Raw genomic sequence first — 24727 nt, 5'->3', positions numbered from 1 at the left:
CTCTATATGTATAAAACTTGATCTTGGCATACATATAGTTATGCATTCGGTTTTGTTCTTAAAACCGGGTGTGACATATTTATACCCCTAGCCTTCGGCCGGGTTTTCCTAAATTGCCCCCTTCCAACTCATTTACAGCTCACTTACAACCGGTTTCAGGGTAAAATTACAAGGTTAGAGGTGTACAACTCCGACCTTCTCACGTATTCAGGTGTACAAATCTGACCTCCTCACGTATTCACGTTTTACACGAACGCTTGCACCAAGCGAAGGTCTTCGTTTCCTTCGGGGAGCTCCGGGGGTCACGGCCTTGGAGGTTCCGTCAACGAGTGATCAGCCGTCACCTTCGTTCCCGAAGGCGATCCCTTTACCCGAAGGTTCTGGTCTTCGAACTTGTGCATCTGAGCAGCCATTCGTCACCTTCGGCCAACCGAAGGTGATATCCTTCATCACCGAAGGTCTTGGTCTTTGAGCTTGCGCTTCTGAGCAACCATTCGTCACCTTCGGCCAACCGAAGGTGATATCCTTCGTCACCGAAGGTCCTGGTCTTTGAGTTTGCGCTTCTGAGTGACCATCCGACACCTTTGGGTATGCTTGCCTTCCTCTCATTGGAGCCCTGCAAACGAGTTAGGGAGCATTTCCGAGGGTGAGGGCTTGACCCGAAGATCCAATCCCCAACACAGTCTATTTGCGGGGAGCACTCTATGTGCACTGTCAAGATGATTCTGTTATGAGGTATCCATTCTCTACTAGCTCCTCTATTTTAATTTATTTCTCTCTAGCTAGATTGTCCTCCTTTTATCATTATTTACTTATTATTAATTGCATATCTGTTTTATTACATGTTCTTATATTCGTAGAATAAACTTGTTAAATGATAAGTTCCAAATGATCAAATCCCCATTGGAGAGCGAAGTAGTCGGTGAAGATGATGTTCTTAACTTGGGGAAATAGGAGAAAGGCGTATACTGCGCGTTACTCTGGAATGATAGGTGGCCTCATTGTCGAGTGTGCATGGTTGCTTAATGAATCGTGCGATCAGACAGAGTGGGCGTTGAAGAGTAACATCAGCCTTCAAGCGGTGGTGCAAAACTATCCCTTTTCTGTTCAGAATAGATACAGCAAACCATGGATCGTCATAAACAACAATGTGGACATGAAGGAAGCACGGGCAGAAGAGCAATTTGAATGGAACTTCGAAGATGGTGCAATCCTTGAAACCAAAGATTCGGTTGAAACGTATGACCAAGAAACATTTTTTCTCGGATTTCATCCTTACAAAGAGATTGTGTCTTTTGTCTATCACGAGCAAGAGCAGTATCTTATCATTTGAACAGCTCCAAGGTTCAAGAGTTGGGCATCTTATATGATTTACCAGACATAATAAAGTCATTTCCATACACACCATGCTGGATTGGGGAGCTACGTGCGTGAAAACAATTAGGTTAATTATATGGAAGCTACATTATTCACGCGTATAAATATTGTTTGGAACATATTACATATTACATATTTCACTCATGAAAGCAATTAGATCTGTTACTTTAATTCACGCGTATAAATATTGATTCATACCTTTGTGCTACTAATAAGATTATTAGAGTGCATGTCTCCGGTTTGTTTTCATTAATCTTCCGGTTATGTTTTGCTTTCTTTCTTTTGATAAGACTATATATAACAAATATGCCCGTGCGTTGCTTGATCAAACTCACTTCACTATGTTTGCAAAGGAAGTTATATAAATATATTGATTAGCATAGTATAATTTTAAAAGTGATTTTATAAAAAGTGTGATATATATACTGTATATATATCTTATAATAGATTTTTATAACTAGAAAAGTAATAACCTAGTATGTGCGACTGAAAGAGTAATAATCTAGCATGTGTCGTCGAGAATTTCAGTATTTTCCTATTTTAGTCATCATGCGTCAATCCATCTATATGGTTTCATATCTTCTGATGACCATAGGGTCTGGTTTCTGGTTTCGATTCGATATTTTTTTCATCCATGGACCCACCATCATGGGGTCCTCTTTAGAAATAGGTAAAGATAAATATATATACCACAATTGGTGTTAGGCTACTGTTGGCATGTTTCAGTCCTCCAGAGCCGAAAAGTAGAAAGAATCCAAATTATTCCGGCCGACCAGCTTAGGTCCAAACATGGTGATACACCCATTATGCTTGCACTATGTCTCTGCCCAATTCAGCAACCATACTGTATGCGTCTGATTTGCAAAGCAATGCACCATACTCAAAGCAAACTAGCAGTACAACAACTATACAAGGTATTTTTGGAAGGAAGATGGATTCCTTTGGAATTAACAAGAGTAGTTCCTTTGGAATTAGCAAAGGGGGGAATGGTCACTTGAAACAGTACGTGGTCTGCACACAGCCACAAACTGACAGAAAATAGAAGTCATTATTTGAAGGAAAATTTTGATTTTAAGTAAACTGAGGCTCCTTTATCATTGTAATTTCTTATTAACATTATTCCAATGCAGCCCAGGAATTTTAGTACCAATATCCTGGCCTTGTCCCCTCACAATTGGCCCCAGAATAGCAGATGCACTTCTTTGGGAACAGTGGCGTAGCTAGGATTTGGAGCTATGGTGGTCCATTGTCTAATTTTTTTTAACCGCTATAAATTTAACATGGCGGTAAATTACAAAATGAAAATCAGAAAAAAAGAGTGTAGAGAGTTTATGAAATAGATGAGTATAGCTTTATTAACATAAAATTGAAATATTACATACCCATGGTTGAAGAACAATATATTACTTCTTCTTATTCTTGTGAGGCCTGCGCCTTCTAATAGCCATGAAAGTGTTGAAGATCTCTTCTTCACTCAACTGTAAGAAGATATCCCGCTCAATAAAAGTCACTAAACAGTCATCTAGAAGGTTATCACCCATCTTATTTCTCAATTTATTCTTGATAAAGGTCATTGCAGAAAATATTCTTTCAACACTTGCGGTAGCCACAGGTAGAAGCAATACCAATTTGATAAGTAAATAGACCCAATGATAAACTTTATCCCTCTTTGATGAATATTTTTGAAAAAGAGAGGCAATATCACTACTCCACTTCATGTTTCAATGTATGCAAGAGAATAAAAGTATTAAGATGAAGGTCTATTTGACTACGCTAAGCACCAAGAAATTCCAATAATATATTATTTTCTAGTGACATAGAATAAAATAAGATTTTGTTGCTGATCGAAGCCACTGGTCACTAGCAAATAGATGACGCATTGCTGATCACAGCCACTAGCAAAGAGCAGATGCGAACATGGCGGCTAAACAAATAGGGTAATCGAAAAAAGATTTTGAGGCATACTGCAGAACACTCACATGTGCTGCTCGCCTGCTTGTCAACTCGACCGGCGCCCGCCACCGGCCCGTCGCTGCTGCTATGTGTCGTAGTAAAAAGAGAGATCGGAAGGGTGCCGCCGGCAGCAGGATACGAAGAGTTGCACCCTCTGCGGAACTGGAAAGTATAGATTGCATAAACACGGAAGCTACGAAGTACAGCGCATGGGCTGCTAAATCCAAATTTCCTATCTGTATGGACCTTGGATGGGCCGAGCGTATGGCTGGGCATATTACCCGAAGCCCGAAACCCGTACCCGAAAAACCCGAACCCGTATCCGAAAAACCCGAACCCGAAAAGTCCGACCACTATTTCGGGTAGCAAACTCCGGTATCCGAAATTATTACGAGTAATTCGGGTATTAAATTCCGGTACCCGAAATACCCGAAAACCCGAAGTGCCCCGTACCAAAATCTGTCTCAGAAGCAAATTTGGCCCACCACAGCCCAATCCCTGTATGGCTACCCACCTCCAACGCAACCTTATCCTCTTTACTGTCTTCTTCTCCCAGACCTAGTGCCCAATCCCCATCCCTCTCACCCCCGGCGGCGGCGCCTCCGAGACCTCCGTGTGACCGCGCCCCCACAAATTGCTAGCGGGTGGAGAGCATGCCGAGGAGCCGCGGTGACGGGGCGGCCAGCGGTGTCTGCGTCACGACGACGCGCGGCCGCGGCCGCCGGACCCCGGCGGCGAGCGGCAACATGACCCGCGGCCGCGGCAACAGGAGCACAACGGATGAGCGGCAACAGGGATGTGCGGCCGCGGAGCGGCGGTCGGCACCACAACACGACGGGCGGGGCTGAGTACTCAGGTGGCTTGCCGGCTGCTTGCGACGCCGGCTGCTTGCTTGCTTGCGCCTGCTGCTTGCATCCTTGCTTACTTGCTACGCCGGCTGCTTGCTCGTGGATCTGCTGCTTCCTCGTTTGCATTTGTGTTGCTACTTGCTGGCTGCCTTCATAGTTGCATCTCGGGTTGTTCGGGTAAACCCGAATCCGAACCCGAAATGTCGGGTTTGGTTTATTTTGAACAAATTTCGGGTTGAAGATTTCAAAACCCGAAATTTTAAAAACCCGAAAAATTCGTCCCGAAATTTTCGGGTAGCCCGAACGCCCAAGCCTAGCCGAGCGCATGGTGGTCCGCGGACCACCCGGACCACCGTGTAGCTCCGCCCCTGTTTGGGAAGCTGGATTGCACTACACAATACACAAGAGGATGCGGTAAGCTTTTTAAATTCCAATTATACGTGTTAGAGCAACTCCAGCAATAGTCTCTATCGAAAGTCTCTACTTTTTTAAGTAGGGACTCTTTCTACTTTTAGGGGTTATTATTTCTATAGTCAACCCCAGCGATACCCCCTAATCTCAGCCCCTACTTTTTTTTTGATATATTGGACCTACTTGTCAGATTTTTTTTTTATTCCATGTAGCTCCCTAAGCATCTCTAGTTCTCTACCTTGGGTCTCTCTCCCATGGCGCGCGCTCTCTCTCTCCACTCTCCAGTGGCGTGCTCTCCCTCTTTCACTCCCTCTCTCTCCAGTTGCTCTCCAGCGGCGCCTGAACTCGTGGGCCACGGCCATCGAAGGTCACCTCCACTCCGCGAGGCTCTGCAGGGACTTCTTGGCGTGGATCTCGCCGCCGGAGGCACGACAGGTGGTGGATCTCACCATCGGAGGCACAACAGGTAGCATCATTGTAGCTAATTATCGATTAATTACCGTCATTAGATTCGTCGCGAAAAGTTACACCCATTCCTAAAAAGGTTTTGCAAATAGATTTCATTTAGTGCTTCATGCATGCGAGATTCTTTTTTCGGGATGTGTGCGTGCTAGAATCCTAGCATTGCCGAACAAGGCCAAGGGGCCGGATGGGGAAAAGTAGGTACCTCGACTCTAATAGATGTATGCTGGAGTTGATTTTTTAGCTCTGGGTCCTTATTTTAAAAGTAGAGATCTAAGTAAGAATTCTGCTGGAGTTGTTCTTAACGTACATATGATACGGGTCTTCATACCAACGCATACTCAAATCAGGCATACATACAGAAGTATGTAGAATAATTTGAGGACATAAATAAACATGTGCACTATTGAAAAAAAAATTCTGCAAACACTATTCGCTATTGCTAAAGAGTTCACAAATGTCGAAGTACACCCTAAGCTACCTGAAGCTTTCCTTTGCACCCTTCTTGGCGGCGGCGCCATTGCCGTCGACATTGACATGGTCGAGCTCCACCTCCTTGTCATCCCTGACCGTCTCCAATGTCTTGAAGGTGTAGTACCTGACGCAGAGGAAGTAGTAAACGAGGTTGAGCACCTGCAATGCCACGACGAGCCAGTAGTAGTTGTCCAGCTTCCCCCGGTTGAGGTTGTCCTGGAGCCACTGCCCGCTCCGCCGTGTCCTGCTGTGCACGATGGTCACCAGCAGCGTGCCGAGGTAGCTCCCCATCGAGTTGGTCAGCCAGTAGAGCGCCGCCGCCGTGCTCCGCAGGCTCTCCGGCGCCTGGTCGTACAGGAACTCCATGCGGCCGACGTCCATGAACGCGTCGGCCACGCCGTGGATGGCGAACTGCGGCACCAGCCAGAGGACGCTCATCGGCACGGTGGCCTCGGGCGCGTCCAGCAGCCCGCTCGCGGCGGCCACGGACCGGCGCCTCCGCTCGACGGCCGCGGCCACCGCGTTGGCCAGCACGGCGAGGGCCATGCCGACGCCCGTGCGCTGGAGGTGGGTGATGCCGGTGGGGTGGCCGGTGCGGCGGCGGAGCGCGCGGACGAGGACGCGGTCGTAGACGGCGAGGGTGAGCAGCATGGCGAGGTTGGCGAAGACGAGCATGGACGCCGGCGGGATCCTGAAGCGCGGCGCCACGTCGCGGTCCATGGTGCGCGCCTGCTGGATCACGAAGCTGCTGTTGTGCGACCCCGAGGTCACCAGGAGGATGGTGGCCGCCCAGATCGGCAGCATGCGTATGATCGACTTGAGCTCCTCGACGCGGTGCACGGTCGACAGCCGCCACAGCTTTGGTTCGCCGGACGGCAGCATGTCGCCGCCCGTCACTATGGCTGCCTTGTCAAGGAACCTGGCGGACACAATGCAAGTGCTTAATCGTCAGGTCGATCATGCAGACAAAACAACCTAGTACAATAATTCACCTGCCTTTAATTGGCCAATAGTTCTAAGAGTTTAAATTTAGCTTACTTTAGTTGATCGGTGTGAAGAAGGCGGCCGGCGGTGGAGATGCCGGCGTCGAGATTCTTGTCCTGGTACAGGAGGCTCGGGTCCGGCACGGCGGCTTTCCTCTTCTTGAACGCCGCGACGGCGACCTGCTCCAGCCGGACCATGGGGCTGCCCCCGGGCGGCATCCTGACGTAGAGCGAGTACCCGGATATGAAGGCGATCACCGCGGCGAGCATGGCGATGGTGGGCACGCCGAGCCCCCAACCCCACCCGACGTTCTCCTGGATGTACACCACGGCGGTGACTGCCGTGAGTTTGGCGAGCTCGACGGCGAAGAAGTAGAGGTTGAAGAAGCTCCACTTGGGCCTGGTGCCCCGGCGCCCGTGCGCCGCGCTCAGCTCGAGCTGGTCGGCGCCGAACGCCACGGTGCAGGGGCGCGTGCCCCCGTGCCGATCGACGTGCAGAGCAGCGACAGGTAGAGCACGGCGATCTGGTAGGAGGACGCGCGCCGGCAGTCGGCGGCGTGCTTGGCGCAGGGCGGCGGGTGCAGCGAGGGGAGCGCGGCGGAGAGGGTGAGACAGACCATGCCGATCTGGTAGACGGCGGAGCCGACGGCGATGGTCCAGAAGCGGCCGGCGAAGGAGTCGGCGATGAGGCCGCCGACGAGCGGGGTGAGGTTGGCAGTGCCATTGTAGTTGGTGATGATGTTGGAGGCGTGGACGAGCGGCAGGTGCAGCTGCAGGGTGAGGTACGTGATGAGGTTCGAGGTGAACCCCACCGAGGCGAGCCGGTCGCAGAAGTCGTTGGCTGCCGTACGTCGGGCACAGCCATGGCGGGAAACGGACAGTTTAAATTCAAGTGTTTGGCAAAGAAATTAGTTTATTTTCCGCCCTAATTCATGTGTATTGAGAGCGAATGGATTTATCCAAACAAGTGGTGAGAGCAATTAACACTGGGGTTTAGTCACACCGGGACACGAGGGCAGCACCATCAGTCACCAGTGGGCACTGGGCAGTGCTGGGATAGTGAGGCCTGTTTGGATGTTCTAGATCCTAGAATGCACTTTCCCCGAGAAAAGAATATTGCATACATGGAGTACTAAATGAAATCTATTTGCAAACCTCTATAAAAATGGGTTTAACTCTTCGTGCTACAGTAACCATCCTCTAATCGTGCGGTCAAATGTCTCATTAGATTCCTCTCGTGAAGTAGTACAGGGTTGTTGAGTTAGTTTTACAAACTGACTTCATATAACTAGGAAGGCCATCCGCGCATTTGCGCGGCTAGATGTGACCATCTCTAATATTATATTTTAAATTATTAAATTATTTATATTTATTATTTGTGTGGCTAGGTGTAAGTATATTTAAGGTTATATTTTTTAATCGGCTTTCATAAAGCTTTTTTTTAACGAAAATCAAGATCTATTAAAGCTATTTTGAGGATCAATAATTTGATTTTATTTTCATACTCCTTCTAGGTTTGAATTGGATACCATTTTCAGATAGTTCTAAGTTTGTTGTTGAATACGTTGATTAAAAAATATTTAGTTTCATTAAAGTGTAAATTTTTTTAATAGTACTCAAAGTTGTGTTTTGAGGATCGCGTCAATGAAAAATAGATAATATTCATTTGGAGGTAGTATTATTTTTGACATAAAAAAATTTTTAAGCATTTTTTAGATTTATGTGTTACAATTAATGTTGTAGCATAACTTATTTATTTATTTAATTTGGATTCTAAGTCAATGATTTGCGGTAGCTTCTTGACGTCTTCCTGGTACTCACTTGCTGGTGTTGCTGCTTCTTGTTTGCTGTTATCTTGGTTGCTCAAGGGGAGAGACAAAAAGGATAGGTTTACTCTCTCATTCCCAGCTTAATTCGTAGAATCGATAGAGTGTGTGAATCCTATTCACCTCGACCATTCATTTCTTCGTTGTTGCCCCTAATCCAATAATAGTTCCTCCACACTCCACACTCCACTCTTCCGCATCGTCCACTCCGTATCCGTGCAACCTTATGGCCTTTCTTTTTCTCATTTTCTTTTTTCCTTTTCCCTATTTTTTATCATCCTCCTTATCGTTTCCAATAGAATATGAATTTAGTGCACCTATTTTGTTCCTCTCTTAGCTTGGGTACTCATTTAATCAATTCAAATATGCTGCAACTGATTTGCCTAAGACAGTGAGATAAACAATAGTTGACATAAGGTTGTTTCTGGTTTTTTTAGCGCCATTTATTAGTTTCAACATGACTTTTGACTGAAATGTTAGTAAATAGAACACATATTAACTTTGTCCGTACATGTTTCGATTGTATGCTAAAAATAATATTACAATTATTCAACTAAAATGATAGTATTTCTCAGTAAACTGTGAGGTTATAACTTTTCTACTTTTTTCAGCGTGGTGCTGTGGTGTGCAAATATTTTTCTGAAGCTTGTCCAGAATTTTTTTATCAATGTTTATGCCTGCAGAAATTAAAAATTATGATAGTAATTTTTAAGAATATCCTAACTTACCCAACGCTAGTTGTTTGGAGTCTCATTACTATGTTACATATTGGATTAGTTTCTTTATAATGACATGGTGGGCTATACTTAGTCAAACATAGTGGTATTTTGGGCCGATTTTATCGTAATGACAGTGGTGATTAATTTCAATTTCTCTTATTTTCTCTGATTAACGTGAGAATTTTTAGGCCTTGAGATCAAATGCGGAGGCTTCGTTTGTTGACCTAATAATAAGATATCTCAGTACAATGTGAGGCTACAACTTTTCTATTTTTTCCAGCGTGGTGCTATGGTGTGCAAATATTTTTGAAGCTTGTTCGAAATTTTTTTATCAATGTTTATGCCTGTAGAAATTAAAAATCATAATAGTAATTTTTAAGAATCTCTTAGCCTATCCAATGCTAGTTGTTTAGAGTCTCATTACTATGTTAAATATTGGATTAATTTCTTTATAATAGCGTGGTGGACTATATTTAGTTAGACATAGGGGTATTTTGAGTCGATTTTTATCATAATAACATAGGTTGGATTAATTTCTTTATAATGACGTGGTGGGCTATATTTAGTCAGACATAGAGGTATTTTGGGTCGATTTTTATCATAATGGCAGTGGTGGGTAATTTTAATTTTTCTTATTTTCTCCGATTAACGTGGAAATTTTTAGGTTTTGAGAGCGAACATGGAGGCTCCGTTTGTTGGCCAAATAATAAGATAATAGATACTAGTAATTAATGGTCAAAGTTCCTAGCACAACAACTTGTGCTAGGGAACCAAACAGGGCCACTGTCTGGTTTGAAGCAGCTGAGGGCAGTGGTGGGCTCAATCAAATCAGATGGCCGGGACGCCCTTGGAGGCGGCCGGCAAAGAGGGACAGGGGCTTATCTTGCTGTCGAGGAAGAGAGCGTGTTCGCACGTTTTTCATCCGAGACGGAGATCGGAGGAACCAGAAAGGTGCAGTGGTCAGTGGAGCGGAGCCAGAGGAACCTTCATCCCTGATCCCTCCTCCTACCGTAGGCTCAATGGTGAATTCCTAATAAACTCTGAGCTTCCATTGTAGACAGATTTTTATCCCCATAAAAGCCAGCCAAAACCCGAGTACAAACAGATAGCACTATGTGCTTGGTTGCTACCACTGACAGCGACACTTTGGCAGTTTAGAATTTCAAGCAGAACCTTGGTACTGTTCTTGGTTGAATTGTCTGATGCAAATCCGAAGACGTCATTTTGTATAGCTGCCTACACCTGTCGAGCACAAAGACTGCTGCGAAAGAGAGAGCGCCCCTACACGCGTGGACGGGCGTGCTCGATCGGTGCGAGCAACGTGTTCAGAGTTCAGACTTGCAGCTCCCGTTGGCGTTGCAGCACCGAAAGGTGGCGCGCATGCAGGGACAATTAGAAATTCAAAAGAAAAAAGTTGTCTGCAACGAGAGATTCTAGTAATAATTGTCTGTATTTATGGGTGCAGCTGCCGTGCTATTTCCTGATATGAGCAGTTACTAATTTTTTTTTCCTGAACAACTGGTTATGAATTTGACGGTGTAAAATACAGACTATTGTAGAGCCTCCCAGCTCAGCTCAAGAAACAGAGGAAGAATCTGAAGGACAATCCAGTAAGGTAGAAACAGGAATCAACTACTAAGCAAGAACAGACCAAATCATATGGAGTAGCAGCAACTGAAGGAGCGAACAAGAATCACTCACCCAGGATGAAGGGCATGGTCCGGAACCCGCCCTGGCGCTTCGCCTTCCTCGCGGCGGCCGCGTCCGCGCCCTCCTTCTCCCCTCTCCCGTCCTCAGCCGCCATTGCTCTCCCCCTCCCGCTCCTTCAGAGCAGAACAAGCTAGCTGCCTCAGAGCGCCCGCCCAGTGGGGAGCTAGCTATGAGCCGGCCGGTTAGGCAGGCACTGCCGCCGCACACTTGGGCCGCCGGCGCCCAACACTTTGCGATGCGTGTGGGAAATGGAAACGGGGGTGCGTAGCACGCACGCTTTTAAAGACCGTGTTCGTCAGGCTGGAGCTGGAGTGATGTGAGAGAAAAATATTGTAACCTGACTGGTGGCTGGAGGCTGGAGTTGGAGTGGTGTGAGAGAGAAATACTATAGGGCTGGAGGGCTGCAGACCAACCGAGCACGGTGAAAGAGGAATCGGGAGCTAAGATGAGAGATTAAGATTGGGTTGGAATTGGAATGGATACGTGTACGCGGAAAAGCGGCACGGGAACGGGATGCGTCCACTCCACACCCCCACTGGAACCCATCAAGTACAGTCACATCAGGTGGCAGGAGCACGCAGGATGCTGATTGCTGGTGTGTGGCAATCGCCGTTTGACGCTCTAAGATTTTACGGACCGTATCAGCTGCAGCCAAGGAAACTATGTCGGAACCGGACTCTCCTTTGAATTTGTAACTTTTTTTAAGGTTGATGACGAAACCACAAGAATCTCTTTATTGACCGAAGCGAAGCCAGCAAAGAACGGGAAGGATATTCATCGCGCGCACGAGCTGCCAGCAACGCGTCGCAGAGGCGGGTGCAGCAGCTCACTGTGTCTTGATTCCTGTGTATTTTAAACTAAAAAAATATTCTATCTTACAAACGGGTTATTCAAATTACGTTTTGATTGCCCCTTTGTGTTTTTTACAATAAGATCTTCAAAACAAGACCATATTTAATTATATTTCGATGACATTTTTTAAAATATTTTTATTTGTTCCGAAAAAATCCATCTTGAGAATAATTTTTATCTTGTTTCGAAACATTTTATTTAGTTTCGGAATAATTTCTATTTTTGGGATATTATTATTTTGTTTCAGAATATTTTATTTTGTTCTGAAATAATTTGCATCTCTGGAACATTTCAATTCTGACGGACTTGTGCGATGGTATGACTACTAGTCGCACGTGCTATGAATAGACGCCCCCGCAAAGAACGCCACCAGGATCAACAACACTGCAAGCTAGGATCATCACCATTGTAGGTAGGTCGGTTCTTAACAATGTTTTACCACTGATTTTGAAAATCAGTCGGAGTCAACTGACCCCCGATCGACAAAAGCACCTCGATTCGCAGCTGGCTGCAATAGAAACACTCTCAAGCTGCGAGAGTACATGAGAGCTTTAGAGTGTTGTGTCTCCAACACAACACTCTAAAGCTCTCAGGTACTCATGCTTAGGAGACCTCTCCCTTCTCCCTCAGTTGCTTTCTGCATTCCCTTCGCTAGAACTGCGCACACAGTTCTGGCGAGAGTAGGCCTCCGGAACCTCTGCAACGTTGAGATCCTGCTCGGGACAGCGGGGCAATCAGATTTTTGGGGAGCATCTTGACGCGACTGCTCGCTCCCCGAACGTCTACGTCCTCTACTTCCTGGTGGCCGAACGTCTACGTCCTCTACATCCCGGTGGTCGTACCTGTGTTCCCCAAGTGAACATCAAGATCGTCTCGACTACTTCCCGATGGCCATCTGCACTGCAACGACTAAGATCGGCTACATCGAACAGCCCTGACCGACACAATATCCAGTCATAGGAACGGCGCACCCGGTGCCTCCGGCACTGGTCACGTCTTGGAGTACAGTCTGAAACTCATGTGTTTCATTCTGTTTATTTTTGTGTTAATTCTGAACACATGCACATGCTTTGTTTCCCTCACTGTAGTCCTGGGAATATTGCTTAATTACATAATTAATTTTGGAATTAAATTATGTCTGAAAGTGCCTATATTTCTAACAATCCAAAAACCTGATTTTGTTAATAGGCTTTCGGTAGCTAGCTATCCATCATCGATCAAACCACCATCTTTTACTGGTTCCAATTACAAGCGTTGGCGTGAATGGGCTATATTGTGGTTTACGGCAATGCGCGTGATGTATGTGACAGAGGGGAAACCTAGTCAGTACACTCCAGAGGAGGAGAGTGCTTTCGAAGCTTCTGATAACCTCTTCCGAGGTTGTCTCATAAGCATGCTTGCTGAAAATCTTGTGGACACATATATCTGTCTCACGACTGGCAAACAAATGTGGGATGCTCTTGAGGCTCAATATGGAGTTTCTGATGCCGGCAGTGAGTTGTACATCATGGAGCAATTTCTGAACTACAGGATGGTTGAAGACCGTTCTGTGGAAGAACAAGCTCATGAAATACATACGCTGGCAAAAAATCTCAAAAATTTTAGCAAATAGACTCCATGTGTACTTTCAGATAAGTTTGTGGCCGGAGGTATTATATCTAAGCTGCCATCTTCTTGCAAGGATTTTGCTACTTCACTAAAACACAAGAGCCAAGAGTTCACCATTGACGGACTCATTGGGACTTTTGATGTTGAAGAGAAGGTGAGAGCAAAAGATGCACATGGAAAAGGAATAGTTGGAACTTCAAGTGCCAACTATGTTCAGAAGAACGATTCCCACAAGAACAAGAAGAAGCCACTGCAGAACCAAACAAAGACTAAGCAAACAACCACGTTCAAGAAGAAGAAGAAGAAGGGAACTTTCTTTGTGTGTGACAGTCCGGACCACTTTGCTACAAAGTGTCCGAATCGCAAAGGCAAAAATTCTGCCAACATGGTCATTAGCGAGGCTGGAGGAATATTGGGGTACGGTAATTTATTACCTATAGTTCTTTCAGTATTTTGTTCACCCGGGTGGTGGGTGGATATTGGGGCTAATATTCATGTGTATGCTGATGTTTCTTTATTTTCTCTTACCAGGTCGGAGGGACTGCCTCCTTGTTGATGGGGAACGGATCACATGCGCGTGTTCTTGGTGTTGGTACGGTGAATCTGAAGTTTACTTTGGGGAAGACCGTGCATCATGTCCCCACTATCAAGAAGAATCTAGTCAGCGGCTCTCTACTGCGTAGAGATGGTTTTAAGTTAGTCTTTGAGTCCAATAAATGTGTCTTGTCTAAATTTGGTACTTTTATTTAAAAAGGTTATGATAGCGGAGGCTTGTTCCGCTTGTCTTTGTCAGATGATTGTAATAAAGTTGTGAACAATGTTATTAACGTTGATGAATCAAATATTTGGCATTCGAGGCTTTATCATGTTAATTTTGGTTGTATGATGCGGCTAGCTAATTTGAGTTTAATTCCAAAATTTACCTTTGTCAAAAATTCTAAGTGCCACGTATGTGTTGAATCAAAACAAACTCGCAAGCCACACAAGGCTACCGAGGCGAGAGACTTGGCACCTCTTGAATTAATTCATTCCAATCTGTGCGAAATGAATGGCATATTGACAAAAGGTGGTAAAAAATATTTCATGACTTTAATCGATGATTGCACTAGATATTATTACATCTATTTGTTGAAATCAAAAGATGAAGCTTTTCACTACTTTAAAATTTATAAAGCTGAAGTAGAAAATCAACTTGAGAGAAAAATAAAAAGAGTTAGGTCGGATCGTGGTGGCGAGTACTTCTCAAATAATTTCACTTCATTCTGCGAAGAACATGGTATTATTAATGAGAGGATGCCTCCCTATTCGCCTCAGTCAAATGGGTTACCGAAACAAAGAACCGCACTCTAACTAATTTGGTTAACGCCATGTTAGATATTGCGGGACTTTCCAAGGAATGGTGGGGTGAGGCTATATTGACTGCATGTCATGTCCTAAATCGTGTTCCTACAAAGAATAAAGAAATAACACCATTCGAGGAATGGGAGAAGAAAATGTCAACACTTTCATACTTACGTACATGGGATTATTTGGCCAAGGTCAGTGTGCCAATAACCAAGAAACGTAAGTTTGGACCTAAAACTGTGGATTGTGTCTTTCTAGGTTATGCTATTAACAGCATTGGTTATAGATTTTTAATAGTGAAATCTGGAGTACTTGACATGCATATTGGTACTATTATGGAGTCCAGAGATACTATATTTTTTGAAAACATTTTTCCTATGAGAGATGAAACAAGTTCATCTAGGCCAGAGTTTATCGAAAATGATAACTTTACTGAACCGATAGAACACAGTGAACCTACACTTGTGGATATTCCTGAGGAGGATAACAATGAAACTCTTAGAAAGAGTAAGAGACAAGTGACTGCAAAGTCTTTTGATGATGACTTTATTGTATACCTCATGGATGATACTCCCAGAACCATTGAAGTGGCATATTCATCTCCTATTGCTGACTATTAGAAGGAAGCAGTGAGGACTAAGATGGATTCTATTGTGTCTAATGGAACCTGGAAATTTGTTGAACGTCCTTATGTGTGCAGACCTGTAGGATGTAAGTGGGTGTTCAAAAAGAAGCTCAGGCTAGATGGTACTATTGAAAAGTACAAGGCTAGACTTGCGGCCAAGGGTTATACCCAGAAAGAAGGAGAAGATTTCTTTGATACTTATTCATCTGTTGTCCGATTGACAACAATTCGAGTGTTACTTTCCTTGACAGCCTCTCATGGTCTTCTTGAGATGGACGTTAAGATAGCTTTCGTTAATGGAGAGTTGGAGGAGGAGATCTATAAGGATCATGTGACACCCTAGGTGTCTGCACAGTAGTTGTGTATCTATTGTGTGCATTATGTGCTTGAATTGTTTGAAAAAGGAACTTTTTGTAAATATAAAGGTTATATGTGTAATTATGATTTTATGCAAGGTCCTTTCTACAGTTATATTTGAATAGGTTGGGTAATTACAGCTTTTGTGGAGGGTGTTTTTGCAAAATTCAGTGCAATCATTGCTTGGCAGAAAAACTTTCATTTCAGCCTATGTTTGAAGTGAAATTACCTTGAAAAAGATAAAATTCCTAGAATTCAAAATTCCTCTTATGTTTTCAAAATTAGCTCTTGAATATTTGATCAAATAAATTTTTGCACAACATCAAAGTTGTAGATATTGAAATGTTGAAAAACTTTCATGTTGGGCACTTTTTCATTTGAGCTTTAGTTTAAAAGTTATTGCTTGTTTACATTTGGGTCCCTGGAAATTTCAGAAATTGCAACTCAGTCCACCTTTCTTCTTCCCTCTCTGCTTCTCTGTTCAGCGCCGTCGGCGTGTCGCCGCGCCGCCCGCCGCTCTGGGCCACCTCCCCGCGCCACTTCTTGCTCGCGCTGGCTTCCACGGGTCGCACAGAAGCTCCCCACCGCCCTTTGCCATCGCGCTGTGCCTCTCCTTGCTCTGCCACGCGCCCCCGCCGAGCCCAGCGGCCGCCACCTCGCCGTCGCGGTGGCGAGCCCGCTGCACCACCCCAGAACGTCAACTCGTGCACGCCCCAGCATCTGGAGAACCCCTGCACTCTATTCCGCACGCTCTCTCTCCGATTCCCCACTCCCAGAGCATAGAACGTCGCTGCCGCTCCGCAGAACGCTGGCGAGCTCACCCTCGCCGTCGAACCGCGCCTCCGCAGCTCCTCCGCTCGCGCTGACACCCTAGTGAGCTCCGCCGTGACCTCGCGCAGCTCTTAGGCCCCTTCTCCTCGCCCAATCCTCACTGGAACCACCCCGCCGCCGCACAGAGCTCCGCCACCGCCGGCTGCTCACCGTGGAGTTCATAGCTCCGGTCCTCCTCCGCTCAACCCAGCCCCTCCATTAGCTTCACATCGATCTCAAGTAGCTCACCCACCCCTCCCCTTTGCCCAGAACCCGTCGGAGCAACCTCGCCGTCGAGTTCCCTCCGCCGCCGCTCGCCTGCTCTCGTCGCGCCACCGCTACAGGCCACCCCGACCTCAATCCCGGCCATCTACAGGTGCGCAAGGGTCTGGTGAATCTCCCACGCCCCTCCACCCTCGCCACCGGTGACCCCTCTCGCCGGTTTTGGCCAGTCAACGCCGTGCCTCCCCGCTGACCCGGCCAAGGACCCCGTGTTAGAAGGAACAAAAGTTCCAGGGGGCTGTCTGCAAACCCCGTGACACATATGAATAGTAGCAGCAAGGGCTCCTTTGTAATTTTTTGCAGTGAACTTTGAAATTCAATAGAAATTCGTAGAAAATTCGTAAATTAGCAAATCTTGATGTTTTGGAATCCTTGTGCAAAGCTCTATGCATTAGAATCATAATATGCTGGGTGTTAGTTGAAAATTTTTGCTGGAAAATTAGATTTATGTTACTAGTTGCATAAATACTAGTTGTTTTATCTTTTTCTTAACTATTGTTTGAAGCCATGTCTTGCAGTGAATTTTTATGGTGGTTTGTTCCTGTAACACTAGTATTTCTATAAAAATTTCGTGATCAGTTCTCTTGTGTATCTATTTATTTGATTTAATCCTTGTTTAGTAGACTTTAATTATGATAAATAGTTTATGCTGATGATAAATCATGAAAATATTCCTGAGTGTTCTTCTAGAGTATCTTAGCTTGTCCATGAAGTTGAGACCCAGTTCATGACTAGAACAGGAGCTAAAAATGAATCTTGCTAATCTGATGTCTGTTTTGTTTATTTTGTCAGAATTAATTCTGAGTAGGTAAAATCATGAAAAATTCGCAGTAGCTAATTCATCCCTGTGTAGGTCTTCTGTTAAATTTTGAGCTTCTGTTTTGCTATGGTTTAACCTGTGTAATTCAATCTTGTTCTAACTATTATTTGAATGAATGAATTGTTGTGTTTAAATGGCTACATGTTTTAGCATAATTTTTACAAGGTAGCCTACTCTGTTCATGTTCTGTTTAGGGTAATTTTTGCTAAATTTATTACTGTTTTTGCGCTGAGTTGTTAATTTATTAGCAAACCATGATTTAATTGCTATAGGAATCAACCACCACTCACTTTATGAAGTTAGTATAGCTTTCTTGTGCTGTTGATCATGATGCCTTGTGTAGTTAGATTTTTTAGTTAACTACTCTATAAACGATTGCCCATGTGTGTTTTAATTTTGTTTGCTTAGCTTCACCACATCGTGAGTGTGTTTATAATTCTGTTCTTGCATTACATATAGATACGACTGCTTTGTCGGACGGGACATACGAGCTGATCCCGGATTCCGAAGGAGGTGATCTCGAAACTCAAGCGAACACTATTATACTAACTGAAGCCCCGGACCAAAGTTCGGAAGAGCCCAGGGCTGAAATAGTTAGTGGCTACCGAGAAGGCAAGCCCCGGACATAACCTATATTTCAAATTATTATCATTTACTGTTATTACTTACTTGTGCATTTATAGTTCTTAGGATTTGAGTTGAAACCCTAGATGCATGATCCTAGGAACCTTTGTACTGAACACTAGACCTGAGTTCGAATAATTGCTAAGCTTATAGGACCGGTAAAAGTCGAGTGATTGCCTGTCACTCGCGAGCTTTATAGGAACTGCTTGTTTACTTTCTGTTATCAATATAAGGACGACGGACGGGGTTGTGTTCGATATCATGACCTTATGTGAGACCCCGTCTGTGTTGATGAACTTGCTAAGGTCGCGGTGTGTGGTAGTGCTGGTTAAGTTTTTGAACGTACTAGCCACATGCCGTAAATATGGTACGCGGTAAGCCTATTAACCGATTGGACCGGGGAGTGGATATACTGACACTCTCTCTTAGAAATAGGTTTTTAATTATGTTTATGTTGATCAACACCACGGGTGCAGGGAGGAAGTTGGTGCCCTGTAGTCGGGGAGAGTGTTCCTATCCACAAGCCGGAAAGAAAGGCAAACGGTTGTTTGGGAACGACCCGAAGGTGTTCCAAACGTGTGTGTTAGGTCTGCCTGGCTAGGTTAACAAATTCGATTCGAATCGTCTACTTCCCACAGTTTGGGACTACTTGATCTCTTTGCCACACAGAGTAATAAGAGCAACAATATTATGATCAATCTTGATGTTTGCTTAGAGTTCTACCATGATTGGATAGTAGTTGCTTACATAGAATGGTTAATCAACTAGAATCTTGGAAGCTAAAACTTGAAAGTAAGGACCTACTCTTTATTGCTTTTCAGCAAAAAGGAAAACCAGAGCCTCACAGAACCTTGCATAGTCTACCTAAAGTGGGCTACGTATACCCGTTGACGGTTAAGTCTTGCTGAGTATTAGAATACTCAGCCTTGCTGTTGAAACCCTTTTTCAGGTATGAGTTTTGAGGACTAGGTCGCTAGTTTGCCTTGGCCCTGCTCTTTGCCTCCTGGCTGGTCCGTAGAGTGGGATACGTCTTCGGCCGGCAATGACCTTGACGAGTGATACCTTGCTTGGGCTAGCTTGGTATACTTTTGCGACGTGTTGTAGCCGTCGTGTTTTATCTTCCGCTGTTTAAACTCTGAAGTTTTACACTTAAGGCTTGTATAACAGTTTTACAAAGTTTGGTTTTGTAATAAGTATTTTGAATCATGTTGTAATCTTTACTTTGCCTGTTTTGTAAAATTGTGGTTGTAATATCTCTAGACTCGCCTTCGTGCGGGGTATGCTTGTTCGATCCGAGAACCGGTGGTTGTATCGGGACGTTACCCGACAGACCAAGAATTGTTCCGTTTGAAGTGCGTTTGAGCTGGTGTTGCCTTTATGGTGATGGCCTGCGCACTTGAGCCGGGATAATTCAGGTGGTTCTGCCACAGATCAGCCAGATGGTTTGTATCAAAAGGTCAAAAAGGAATGGTGTGTAAGTTGCTGAAATCTTTATATGGTCTCAAGCAAGCGCCTAAGCAGTGGCATGAGAAGTTCGACAGAACTTTAACATCTGCGGGCTTTGTTGTAAACGAAGCTGATAGATGTGTGTACTATCATTTTGGTGGTGCTGAAGGAGTGATTCTGTGCTTGTATGTGGATGACATACTAATCTTTGGGACAAGCCTTATTGTGATTAAGGAAGTCAAAGACTTTTTATCTCAAAGTTTTGAGATGAAGGATGTGGGAGAAGCTGATGTTATCCTTAATATAAAACTTGTAAAAGAAAGTAATGGTGGGGTGACTTTTACACAGTCTCACTATGTGGAGAAAGTTTTAAGTCGCTTTGGTTACAGTGACTATAAACCTGTCTCAACACCATACGATGCCAGTGTGGTTCTGAGGAAGAACAAACAAATAATGAAAGATTAGCTGAGGTATTCTCCGACTATTGGTTCATTGGTGTATTTAGCTAGTGCAATAAGGCCTGACATCTCGTTTGCTGTGAGCAAATTGAGCCGGTTTGTTTCAAACCCGGGAGATGATCATTGGAAGGCTCTTGAAAGAGTTATGCGCTATCTAAAAGGAATAATGGACTATGGAATTCACTACACTGGGTATTCTAGGGTACTAGAAGGGTATAGTGATTCAAACTGAATTTCTGATGCAGATGAAATAAAAGCCACAGGTGGATATGTGTTCACACTTGGAGGTGGTGCTGTTTCTTAGAAGTCTTGCAGGCAGACCATCTTAACGAGGTCAACAATGGAAACAGAACTCACAGCATTAGATATCGCCACTGTTGAGGTTGAATGGCTTCGTGAGCTCCTAATGGATCTGCCGATAGTTGAAAAACCGATACCGGCTATCTTACAGAAATGTGATAATCAAACTATGATTGTCAAGGTCAACAGTTCTAAGGACAATATGAAGTCTTCCAAGCATGTAAAAAGTCGATTGAAATTTGCTAGGAAATTGAAAAACTCTAGAGTTATTGCCTTGGACTATGTTCAAACGGCGAAGAACCTGGCAGATCAATTCACAAAGGGTCTTTCACGAAATGTGATAGACAATGCATCCTTGGAATTGGGCATGAGATGCGCATGAGTCATTCTATAGTGGTAACCTATTCTATATGATCGGAGATCCCGTGAAGTAGGATGGTAAAACAAACTAAAGTCTGACTGAGAAAAAAGAACCTTTGTAAAAGGCTCATTCCGTGTATAAGATGCATCTCTCTTCTTATCTGTATGGTAGGTTGGTCTATACTTTAATGTGTTCCAGGTGGTTTCTTTAAAATAAGTGAGTTGTTTTCTTAAAACAAAGATGTTGTCCTACAGAACATCTATAAGGAATACACATATATGAGTCTGACTATTGGTCATAGTCTATGAGAAGTGGGTAATCTCTAGAAACTCATGAAAGGTAGGGAGTACGACTTATAAGCTCCAAACTGCGGGGATGGTAACCCTCCCCTCCTTAGTCTATAAAAGGAGGAGGCCAGAACGCAGTCGCACAAAGGCACACGCACTCTTCCTATATTGGCACTCGCCTCAATCACCTCTACCACACCCAGGGACTTGGGAGCCCCTCTCCCTCTCCCGCACAGGCTTGTACCCTCTACTACAAGCACCTCGGTACAAGATAATACAGTACCCCTCTCCCCGCTGGATGTACGGCCTCATCGGCCGGAACTAGGATAACCCCGGAGTCACTGTGTTTTCCCTTGCATCAATCATTTAGAGACTAGGGTAAGCAGCATTATTACTAGTTGGTGCTAGACCGCAAGGTCCGGACACCGATAGGATGGGAGGACATTGATCAAAAAATTAAAGAACCACGTCGGCATTGGAAGCTCGCGTGGCACGCTTGGGACCTCAGATGAACTACTCAACACAGTTTAGGGATCTAGATGGACGATTTGAGAGTTTAGGAACCTAGGTGGAACTGCCGGACAAGTTTGAGGACCCCGAGTGCAATTTACTCTTGTTGGAGACAGTCTAACGAAATGAGGTGGACTCAGGCCTCACGTAAAAATGAGGGTAGTTCCAGATTTGGATTTTTTTTATATTCGATTGATATAATAGTATTAGTCATGAATTATGACTTCGGCATGGCGCTCAAGTTGTTACGTGGGACAGAGACTGCCACATATTCTTTTGCGAAATAATTGCGAAATTTCTTTTCTGATTATAATGCAAATGTAAATTATTGGACTTGCTGATTAATAAAGCAAATGTAAATTATTGTACTAAATTAATATTAAACCTCAGTGCCGCACCAAATGTTTAGCACTTGTGTGGCGAAAAGGTATGAAAAAAATTTTCAGTGAATATTATCCAGCGCAAGCGTGCTGCTTAACTGAATTCTAAATCGTCGTCCGTAAATTTTTTTTTCTTTTTTTTCCTTTTGTGGATCAGAATCTCATCAGTAGGATAATGCTCCTTGCGTCCAAAAAAAAGAGAAAAAGATAAGTGTTCGTGCGCAAATATAGCTGTCCACGAAATCATTGTTGATGCACCGAGCTGGATGCGCGTGCGTCCACGCCACGATCACGGATAGCAACGAGTTACCTTGTCCTCGGCACTTCTGGTGATGGAGAAACATTGCCGGTATTCCCTTTTTTGAAGTTGAAATTAGACTTTTCAAAAAAAAAGTTGAAATTAGATACCAATGATGAGAAGCAGAGATATTTCTGCAGGGTTATTTTCTACTGCAGAAAGTGGCAAAGATTAGCACTTTATACAGTACTAATTGAATGCACGTGCGTTGCTATGGGAGTTAATTTTCTTAACGCAGAAAAAGAGTATACAAGAACAAATTATAATGCAAATCAAACATTCAACTGGATACAACAGTCTGAGTTAAAGATTCAATTATAAAAAGATGCAAATATGCCAACAAATATTCACCATTGTCACCAAGCTCAACTGAATATTCAAACAAGTGTACACTACATTCTATTTTATATCTCTTCCTACGATGCGGCTAAGATAATTTTTTACATCCGTAGGAAGTAAACTTTTATAAGAATTCAAGTCCGACGTCAACAGATCGATGATGAAGTTGGCCCGTGTAATCAGCCGTAAGAAAGCTGCAGACTTGCAGTAATATGCAGCATTTTGTTCGGACATATTATCCCAGATCAATTTACAACACAACAACAATCTTTACAACTTTTGATACTTACACTGTTTGGTACCAATTGAAGAATTTACAGATTTGATAGTAGCATGCAAGGACATTGCAATCCAGAGCTGCAATTTACAGAGCCATGGTGAAGGCGGATGCTCATCTATAGCGTTAGGACCTCCTTATACACAATATTCTTTGTGTATGTATCATTTCTCATCGGTCTCTTTTTCTTTTCGTTATCCAATATTTTTTTTCTCTCCTTCACACTTGGTTTTCTCTTGTCCTTCTTCTGGGATTTCTTCTTATCCTTGTTTTCATCTTCCTTGTCGCCTTCGTCACTATTAGGTGGGAGTGCGAGGATCTTAATGTTTGATCTGGCGGTTGCTCTAGATAGCGCAACGTACAACTGACCATGTGAGAACACGGGTTCGGGCAAGTACACACCCACGTTGGGAATAGTTTGCCCTTGTGCCTTGTTAACCGTCATGGCAAAGCTGAGCCTAATAAGGAATTGCTTTCTCTTGAACTGGAACGGGAACATCTCATCATCTGATGGGCATAAGGGTATCCGAGGAAGGAAAACCCGCTTTCCAGCATGCTGGCCCAATACAATTTCAGCGTTGATTGAGTTTTTTGCGAATCCTCGTACCACCAGTCTCGTTCCGTTGCAGAGTCCATTCGCAGGGTCGATATTTCTAAGCAATATGATTGGGCAGCCGATCTTAAGCTTTAGCATGTGTGGAGGTAAACCATTTGGGGTCAATGTGTTAAGAAACTCCGAGGGGTAATAGTTATGTGGATCGTCAATTGTAGAGTCAAAGCTATGATAAACCATCTCGTCCCCTTGAAAACTACTGATCATCTTCATATTAATCATATCCACCCGCTCATTTCGTGTTGACAAAATCGCCCTCGAAGTGATGTAGTCTTTGCTTGCCATGTTCTCATTCAGCTCTGGGAATATGCATTCAATCAATCAATCAAGATCCTTACCATCTCTAGTATAAGGCACGCATATATCGTCCGGGAGACGGACATCTCCATCACCGTTTACCTCCTCTGTTCCACCACCGATGCGCAAGAGATAATCTGCAAACCATGGGTCGCTCTGTGCCCGCATGTTGCGCACCAACTTTAGATGCCGCATCCAATCCCAAAGGTACGACCTCCGCAGCGAAGCATTGACTATTTGAGCCCTCGACCCCTTCAGGACAACGGGGAGGACCTGCCTGAAATCTCCACCGAAAACAACAATCTTCCCACCAAACGGCAGCTCCGGCCGATCCATTATATCTCTCAAGCTTTTGTCAAGAGCCTCCACCGCTTGCCTCTTTGTCATTGTAGCCTCATCCCAAATTATAAGAGATGTTCCCCGCAGCAGCTTTGCAGTACCACTTTGTTTCGTGAAGCTACATAATCCACCATCCTCAATAGTAAGTGGTATTTGGAAGCGTGAGTGAGCAGTTCTTCCACCGGGCATGATGGAGGCGGCAACACTAGATGTAGATGTCGCCACAGCAAGCTTGTTCTCACTACGTACTCTAGCGAGCAGGGCCCTGTAAAGAAAAGTCTTCCCAGTGCTGCTAGGTTGTTGGGTATTTTAACGATGTGAATTAATCCGCAAGCGCACGGATACCGCCGTAGCTTTCACCCATTAGTATTCAAGGGTATCGTATCCACAGGGAATGTGTGTGCACTAACTCCTAACTCAGTCGGCCCAAGGACACACCAAAATTAAGTGGCAAGGCTGGAGAGGATTCCTGCGGTAGCACTAATGATGAGTTAAAGGTCGATCTCTCGGGTAAGACTCGCTTCGGGCACCGACTTACCCCTGAAATGGTCAGGACCTCCGGCCAACGGCTCTACGCTATATCCGAACGTGGAGGGCTACTAAAGACCAACAAGGCTGTCACCACCTGCGGCCTACCTCACAGACCGTGGGATATAAGACAAACGAAGGTAACCCTTAGCCTAGACACCATGTCCATGACGAACCCGCGAGTTAGAGAACTGATCTCACTCATACGA

General features: G+C 44.5%; 1 protein-coding gene and 1 pseudogene across 1 annotated transcript; both read right to left on the bottom strand.

The window, feature by feature from the left end:
- Positions 1–5438: 5438 nt before the first annotated feature.
- LOC120698700 lies at positions 5439–11016 on the bottom strand (annotated as a pseudogene).
- A 12659-nt stretch (positions 11017–23675) lies between these two features.
- LOC120700774 (ATP-dependent DNA helicase pif1-like) lies at positions 23676–24179 on the bottom strand. The gene has a single exon (XM_039985002.1). It carries the CDS (start codon positions 24177–24179, stop codon positions 23676–23678), a length of 504 nt encoding a protein of 167 aa, XP_039840936.1.
- Between the last annotated feature and the right edge of the window lie 548 nt (positions 24180–24727).

This window comes from Panicum virgatum, chromosome 3K (assembly GCF_016808335.1).
Source record: "Panicum virgatum strain AP13 chromosome 3K, P.virgatum_v5, whole genome shotgun sequence".
Taxonomy (NCBI): Eukaryota; Viridiplantae; Streptophyta; class Magnoliopsida; order Poales; family Poaceae; genus Panicum; species Panicum virgatum.
Note: the sequence above shows the minus strand (reverse complement) of the source record. Positions and strands in the feature narration are given on the sequence as shown.